The following is a 9,515-nucleotide window of genomic DNA, read 5'->3' on the forward strand; positions in this document are numbered from 1 at the left end:
TTGCAAGTTTGTTACAGATTAATGATGAAACAAATTTAGATCAGAAGGGATGAAAGAAGAAAGAGGTTTTTTAGTTACAGAGGATTGGATTTCAAGTGGACACCTGGCAATTGCATATCGGATCCGGGAATTCATTTCTTGCTATATCTTTCTTTCTTTCTTCATTTGTGGGGGTTCCAGTTTTTGCACTGAGAAACCATTCTTCAGCATTTCTTCTTGTATGGAACAGCATTTTAAGTTTTGCAGATAGTTCTTTTCTGTTGGGTGATCTATGAGTTATTTTCTGTACATTTCATGTATTTGATTTCAAGGAAAACAAATAAAGTGCAGCAAAAGTTTGAAGTTCAGTTTGAATCTTGTCTCCTGATTATGGCTCTGTTATTTCTTCTAATTTGTGATCAAAGAGCATGAATTAGGTTGCATTACATTTTGAAATGTATGTGGTTAAAATGTCTTGCTTATGGAACAAAGAACCATGTAATTGCTTGATATTTGTCACAGGGTTTGCAGATTTCATGATAAGATTTTCTGAGTATGAGATTCATTCTGTAGCAGATGTCTATTCACAAGGTGAAAGATAGATCAGGGATCTTAATGTAGAGATACGTTTGAGGTTTCCAGGAGATGTATGGTTATGATTCATTTAATTGCCCAATAGATAAGGCACTGGTCAGAGATAGGATCATTAAGTTCTATTGTTCATACTTGGGTCTTGCTGTTATCAACATATTAAATCAATTTTCCCTTTTATGTTGAAAGCTACTCAATGTTAACCCACACTTAGCTTGCCAGTTTCATGAGTTATGTTCTTAGCTATTTCATGCTTATGATTCTTGGTTGAGTATAGAAGAAATAAGGGTTTTATCTGCTTCATATTAGATTCAGTGTATGCTTTGACAACTGGTACCATATAAAGAATCTACAGGTCTACCCGCCTAGGTTTTGTAGAGCCTGAAGTAGAAGAAGGGTCATGCCTTATAGTTGGCCTGGTGTCTGAATGGATGTGTTGATAATGGGAGTTAGCTGCCCCTAGATGCATCTTGTTCTCATTAGGGTAATTGGAAATGGGTAACGTTTTCAAACACCAACATGTACCACATATAAATGATATGATGTATGCATGAGCTACAATGTCTATTTCAATATTCCATGAGTTTATGTTATTTATATGTGTAGAATAATTTTTTAAATTAATATTTAGGTAAGGAGTTGAATGATGTGTAAATGAATTTCCAAATCGTGCTTATTAAAACCTATACTCAATATGATCCCATTACAATCGCAAGTGTCGATGCATCCAAAAAGAACATACAATGGATATGAGCTCTATGGGAGAGTACAACGTCACCATTACAATTGTATGGACTATAAATAGCACAACATGGTTTCACGACAATAATCAGTATAGCACATATCAAAGTTGCATGTACAAATGCATAAATGTATAAATAGAACAACATGGTTTTACAACAACCACCGAATGATAGAGGTAATATGTATATTTAGGGAAGTGTATGGAGCATCATGCAAACAAACATTATGTATATAATAGTTTGAATACAACATATATACATGTTCACATCATCCTAGTGTTGGTGATTGGCATAACAAGTATGCAATGATCATGGCCTCCACACTTCATTCAAGTAGCTAAGAAGTGTCTGCTTTAAATACTCTGTCCCCTATACTCGGTAGAGCCTAGCATAATAGCTCTCTTTTGCACTATTATAAAATACATTCATGATTGAGGTAGTCATATTACATATGTCCTTCGCATCACGAAGCACCTCTAAATCATGGTCTTCCAAAAGGTCGAGGTTTATGCATTTCATCCTTAATTTCTCAATGATGTTTTGAAAAGCTTCTGAAAATTCACCTATCATGTCCTTCATACTATCTTTAATGAAAAGTGGTGATTCGTCTGAGATGGAGCCAACTGAACTTTGTGGTGATGTGTTACTATTGGATTTTGCTGATATCTTGCTAGATGTGAAATCAGAGATTGTAACCACATCATTAGATTCCTGATTGAGTGCCATTTTTCCTGGCATAAAAATGAAATGAAATGATCAATATGATTATAACCCTATTAGATATATAATCTTAAAGCTTTTATCTCTTGTTCATGATTACAACCCTATTAGATCTATAATCTCAAAGCTTTTATCTCTTGTTCCTATATCGCCCCCCTTCTTGATCTTTATTACAAATACTATTACAATATTTGTGTGATATGAGGAATATAGATTTGGAATGTGAATTTTATGAGTGGTAGGAAGAATATATATCTTTAGTCTTTATAATGTCATGAAATCATGATATAGCTCTATAGATATGTAGATGTCAGCCCAATGAAATTATTTTTGTATGCATAATGATGATATTCTAAATCAAATTTGTGAGCTTATAAGTAAGTTTAATCATTTTCATCTATTATGTAACCTAATTTTATGTTTATTCTCAACTACAAGAACAGGATCTTATATTATATCTGATATTAATTTTCAAGTTTATTAATTTATATCTACTATATAATGTAATGCTATATTTATTACAAACTATGGGAACTCTATCTGCTACCATATTTTATACTCCAATAAATGGACGCATTTATGTTAAAAATATTCAAATAGTAAAATTTCATAAATATAAGCATGAATCTTTGTATGTTTAATTGAAGAATAGTTATTTAGCTTTTGAACTCTATTTAATTCTCCTATTGTTTGATTTCATTGTGTAAGTCACCCGTTCTTAACATTGTCTTTCTTGAAAGCTGTAAAAAACTGAGCCTATACTAGAAATTTTCGACCGAACAGCTTACAAGTTGATTACGTTGTCCTAGTAACCGAGCATATTGGAAGCCTATTGTGACCAAACACTAACCCGCCTTAGTGACCGAGCATATTGGAAGCCTATTATGACTAAACACTATCCCTAATATTTTTAATCCTAAGTATAATTTTATTATTGATTGGACAATCATTCTAAATCGAACCCTAATATCATTTACAAGTCTTGCATTAATTGTACTAAAAACCTTAACTCTAAATCAATTGTATAAAACTCATTTGTATTTTATTATTTCTATTTAGATTCTTACTCATATATATCTATCATGATTTTATATATATTTGTCAAATTATTGGCATAAATTGACTCTAGGGTTTTAATAGTACATTAATTTTCCTATGTTGTAAATTTCATATCAAGGGTAGGAGGAAACATAGCATTCAAAATTTAATTATTTCTTCAGCTTTCAAAGTTTTAGAATAGCTAATAGTGAAAAGGTAGTTTATTGAATCCATGATGGTCATATGAATGGTGCAAATGCATTGCTTCAAGATGTTGATACATGTACAAAGTTTTAGCTAAGTAATTAGGAGGGATGGCTATTGTCACCACAATATGCCTCAACATGCGTAAATGATAAGGGAAAGCAATGATGGGAAGCCTAACATGAATCAAAAATCACAAGAGTCCTAGAAATATGATGGCATGCCAAGGCAACCATAGGAATTACACTCTGCAAACCCATAAATGGAGATCCTTTGTTGAAATATGAGAAACAAATGTATTAGATCTAGATATATCTCCACCAAAGGACACTAAATATGTCACAAAAAGACCTTAATCAAATAAAATGACTTCTCTTAAGGGAAAGTATAACAACAGTACAAGGGTGGATTATGAGTTAGCAGTTGAAAATGTAGAATTTTACAGCCATCTCCAATCTAAGAAAATAGTGAATGATGATGAAGACTCCCTTAGAATGGTTGGCAATGCAAGGGATTTAACAAAAATGAAAGTTTTAAATAAAATAACAACAATATTGTTCGAGAGGCGCAATTCGGTGACATCCTATTCAACTTATGGACCATCTTTACTAGATGAGAAAGAGGAGAATGTAGGCCAGTTTCTCTACCTAGAAGGAGTTGAGTACCTAATGTGGAATACTTACGATGTGCATTTCTATGCATTCTTTGCATTGCTTATGTTGTTTCCAAAACTTGAGCTCAACATTCAAAGGGACTTCATTGCTGCTATTTTGATGCATGATACAGAGAAACTGAAATTTCTATTTAAAAGTGATTGGGGTGTCAGAAAGGTCTTAGGTGCAGTACCACATGATCTTGGACTCAATGATCCTTGGTTTGAAGTGAATGCTTACATTGTTCACGATTCCAGTAGATGGGAAAATGAAGGTTTTCTGGATCAAACGTATGATGCATGGTTTGTTTTTGGCATCAGCGCCTATTCTGGTGGGCTTTGGTTGGCAGCCCTTTAGGCAGCTACTGCAATGGTAGATGAAGTTGGTGACAAAACTTCTGGAGAACATTTTAGGGTTAAATTTCACAAGGCAAAAGCTGTGTATGAAATAAATAAACTCATAAATGATATACAATCTCACATTGAAATTGTATAAACTGAATAATTGGTTAAGCCAATCATTTATCTGATAGTCCAAACTTAGAACAGGCTGTTCAAGGAAAATAAATCATCAATTACATAAATGAAAGCCACATCTAGTGACAAACATTAACATCAATAGTCTTGTAAGACACAAAAAGAGACGATAATAACAATGAGAATGATCATCTCAATAACATAAATATAATTGTGTCATGTTCTTATATATTTTTCCTATAGAACAAATAAGCAGGAAGGTCTGATGAAAAAGAGAACTTACACAGTCACAACAAATCTGGCAGGGAAACTGGGAGGAATGGATATACTGGAACTTACCCAATCACAACAAATCTATATCTGCAAAGTCGGACGCCTGCAAAATGATTTAACCAGCGGTCAAAGAATGAAGTGGAGGAGGATTTTCACAAGGCTTTGACAACCCATTTTCCAACCATTTCTGAGAGATTCTTTTATGTTCCCTTGCATTTACCACTAAAAGAACAACATGACAAATAGGTCGAAGATGAAGAGCATATAACTTACCTAATCGAAACAGAGCTATCGAGGAGATTTGGGAGGAATGAATGGAGATGACTATGTGTTAGTACCTTTATAACTTGGATGTTGCAGTGGCGGGGCATCCTATGAACTCCCGTGTTGTTGTGCATGGCTAGGGCAGATTACTCCAAATCCCAAAACACACTATTTGTTGTGCCTTTTGCAGGGGGCTGATATTTAAACATTCCAACTGACATTTGTCATGGTAGTAGGGAAAGTTTGCATGTGTAAATTTGTTTATTTATATGACAACTAGAAGCATCAAATCGAAGGAATGTTCTACATGCAAAAAAAAAATCGCCTAAATTCTACCTGCAAACTATATCATCATTTATTAAAAGTTAGGAAGCTCGTTATTAATCCAGGAAAAATTCGCAAGCCGTCACATTAAACAGTAACTATACAAATGTTGTTTTAGGTCATGATGTCAGGGAAGTGTGAATTTCTATGAAGATTAAAACAAAAATATAAAAAAATCAATTCCGATACCTTTCTTAACTGTGGCAACGACTCTCGTTTTTGCGGCATCCGACAACTTGGAAAATAAAGAAAAATTTGGCTAAAGTCCCATAGGGAAAAAGCCTATTGGCTTAATTAACCCTTATTAGAGGCCAAAGCATTCGATAGTTGGAATTCTAGATTTTTTAATTGGTTTTTGTAAAGATCTTTGGTAAAAAAATTACAAGCTACAATTCAAAACTGTGACTTTCTCAAGCCACGTATACTGTATCTTCTTCAAATCAAGGCAAATACATAAAGGTCAATCAATTTTTTTTTTTTTAAATAATCTATCTTCTCAATTCATTCCAAAAAAAAAACCTAAAGCTTTAATGTTAGCTTTCAAGAATGTAAAAATCGTATTGTTATTAACTTGGTGCATTTTTTTTTTTTTTTTGCCTGATTTGCCTAAAAATTTGTTGCCAAGGCCTACTAATTTTGGGATAGAGTCATTTGGAATGTGTTGTATCATTTCAACCATATAATATGTGAAATCTAGGCAAGTGAAAGGTATTATGATAATCTAGCAATAATATATTTAAAGATTATTTTAAATAAATTATAATTTATCATCAAATGTTTGATTTCATAATATAATTTGTAATATAAAAAATTATAGCTTGAAGATAAATCATAAACTTAAGTTTTATATTAAAGTTATTAAACAAAATAAATCAATAAATAAATAAACACAATAGAGAATAAGAGAGTATATGAATCAATTCATTGGAGAAGATTGGTAGTCCACTATTTGTTTTTTTAGTTTTTTTGTGTGATATATACCAACCATCCCTAAGAGTTCCGATGCTCACATTTACATAAGTTCAACATCTAAGGATTATTTATATAGATTACCAATCATTAGAGGCTTGATTATGGTTATTTTATAATTGGTCACAAAGGGTAAGCATTGCATTGTCAAACAAAGTATTTTATTTCCTTCCTCCTTACCAAGATTTGTATTTAAATGATTCTTCAAAAAAACATTAAGATATGGCAACTACATTCTATAGTATAGACCTACATGTCTAAATGAATATTATATTTGTATGAAAATCCACATGCCTTATTAATGTTCTAAGTTATATGTGATGGCATGCATGGAGTGCTAATGAAATACCTTGTTTCAAAAGAAAATTGCTAAAGTTTGGTTATGTAATTATTTTATTAATTAAATACTAGTATATTCCATATAGAGGGATTATTCACATAAATATCTACATAACATACATATGCTATTATGGGATTATTCAATATATACAAGCAAAATTATTCCCATAGGCTCAACAATTGATGAATTTCTTCTTCCAATCTTAGGAGGATTTACAGTGTAGATATTTCTTTTCTTAAGTCATCCTAGCATGACATTAAGACTCAAAAGTGGATCTATAATGTAATAATAAAATTTGAAGTAAAATTTCAACAATTCATTACTACATTTGTCTATAAATTGGAAGTATACAAGTCATTGATAAATTTGGTTAAAGAAAATCCCATTTATGTTTATATCTAATTACTACCTTAACTTTTTAATCCAAATTACTTCGTTTATTTTGATCTATGTTGTATTGGGTTGTGTTTGCCTTCTTTGAGTTTGTTGTTGTATTTTTTTTTTTTTTGGTATTTTATTATCTCTTTTAATAATAATTGATTGGTTCATATATTTTGGCCCTTCTAATGGATTAACATCTAAATAATTGACACATATAGGTGCTTTGTTTGTCAATCATTTGACAAGACACACACACACAAAAAATCCAATTACAAAGTTAGCCCATGCAAGTACATTCTTGTGCTCCACATTTGTTTTCCATATGAAAGTGTCTAGACATCAATGGTGCAATATTCTTAAAAAGGACTATTTATTTATGATCTTTCTATTGTAATTGTTGGAGGCTTTCTATTGGTTAGTGTGGTATATGTAACTAGATTCAAAATACATCCTATGTCCCTCATTGTCAAAATAACCATCTCGGCATCAAGAAAACCCATATTTGCAAATAAAAAAATTCTATCTCCAAGAGTAGGTAGCTAGTTTATAGATATAGAATAGATGGAAAAATCTAGACTTTAAATAATCCTCACAAGACCTATTCCACATCAACAACCTTTGCTCAACAGTAGGACCACTATGAAACACAGTTAATATTCTCTCTGCTATCACATAGTTTTGAGATTTAGATTGTGAATGGGAGTGAGCTGGAAGCATTCAAAATCTGGGGCTTCTAGTAGTGGCAGGGGAGCTTGCCAACAGACAGGATAAATTTTAGATAAGCAACAACTCTAACACAGTACATCTTACATTTTACATCAACGTCAAACTATCTAGTTCTTTTGATACAATTGTCCTTAATACAAATAATGTAAATCTGATTACTCCTTGTATAATGCATAGAATATGATAGTTTTACATATACAGTCTTCTCAACATACCTATTCATATGTTACATGTGTTATTTTTGTGCAATTTGAAAATCTTCTAATTTCAAAATACAAATAGAAAACTTCCACCATTCTATTTTTCAACTGTCAACTTCCTCCCTTTCTCTAAAGTTGCAGCAACTTTTGAAATCAATGTTACAGTTCCATGGATTGAACCAAAAAATAGATCTAGTTGTATGTATAACCCTCCTCCATTCTCCCCACATAAGGCAAGGACTAAAGCTCGATCAGAGCTCTTGTTTTTCAATGTTTGTAGCTGGTAGATGTGTTTTCATATGTTGTTCAATATTCAATTAGAGATTTAAGATAATGTTTGTAGATTGATGTATTGTCCAATAACGTCTTGGACTGACAATTTTATATTTATATACTATGAATGGGTATGAGTTGTGTTGGCCACAGACATTCACCTAAATAGATTTCCACAATCTATTATTAAATTTTAGAGATGCACTTTTGGATTAGATTGTGTTACAATTTTTAAGCTGATATGCTTCTCCTTTAGAGGAGACCTCCTACCATAAATGCAATTTAGTGTCTCATGCTCAAATCATGTCTCACGTTCAAACTGGTGGTATTTTTTTTATCTCACGTTGTTTTTTCCTGGCAAAATTGTCGGCTCTTTTGACTTGTTCAGCTAATACTTTTTTGTTGACAAAATCGTCAGTTTTATCCTTCTTGTTAAGCCAAGAGGCTTTCTACAGTGGCATCAATCTTCAATGTAAACATTTTCTATTTAAAAAAAAATTGACATTCATTTACATGTCAAAAAAATAAAATAGAAATAGATTAAATATAATTAAAATTGTGAAAATTATAGAGAGGAAATGGAAGTAAAAATGAGATAGATCAAGAGTCTCCAACCATTTCCTCATGCCTCTTAGACTCACATAAATATGTGATAATGAAAATTATGGGATTATGAAAATAGGCTCCTCAAGGATATCTCTCAGCTTGTATATATATATATATAAGCTAGTTCCATCTCCACTAGAAAAAAACATCAACCAATATAAAACACGTCTATCCTACAATATCCTACCATGTGATGTGATAGATATTTTTCTCTTAGTTTCATTTGAGTTATTCTATTTTCATTCACATCCTCCAAATAATTCTTCCTTCTCTCTTTGACTTTACATGCTCCTTTGATCTTTATTTATTTTTACTTCAGATTTGGTCAATTGTTTATATGAAATATCAAGATTGACAAAATGTTTGTGAGCATAAGTGGAATATTTTTGGAACTTTGTTGAAAATTTGGGTAGAACATTTCAAGATGGTTTATAATGATTGATTAAATTAATTTAAAAAAATTAAAATCTTAACTTTTAAATATTTAAATAAAATTATAGTAAAAATAACGACTATTAATCAAGAAAAATGTTTTTTTTTTAAAATATATTTTATAATCTAATTTAATTATTTAAATGAGCAAAAATATCATATTTCCAACCTACTTAAATTTTAACTCGTATTTTTTACAATTTATAAAATTAGAATACCAAATTTTTATTTTAAATTTCAATCAACTTCATCAATAATCTAGAATATATATATATATAATATGCTATTGAAAATTTTTAACCAAAAAATTAAACATAGAATTA

The 9,515-nt window shown here is 31.2% G+C and overlaps 1 protein-coding gene across 1 annotated transcript; it reads left to right on the forward strand.

The window, feature by feature from the left end:
• The first annotated feature begins 3,640 nt into the window (after nt 1-3,640).
• On the forward strand, nt 3,641-4,285 carry LOC149534270 (uncharacterized). Its single transcript, XM_089805999.1, has one exon. It carries the CDS (start codon nt 3,641-3,643, stop codon nt 4,283-4,285), a length of 645 nt encoding a protein of 214 aa, XP_089662125.1.
• Nucleotides 4,286-9,515: the final 5,230 nt, after the last annotated feature.

This window comes from Cupressus sempervirens, chromosome 10, assembly GCF_028749045.1.
Source record: "Cupressus sempervirens isolate cs-2001-9-10 chromosome 10, ASM2874904v1, whole genome shotgun sequence".
NCBI classification, from domain to species: domain Eukaryota; kingdom Viridiplantae; phylum Streptophyta; class Pinopsida; order Cupressales; family Cupressaceae; genus Cupressus; species Cupressus sempervirens.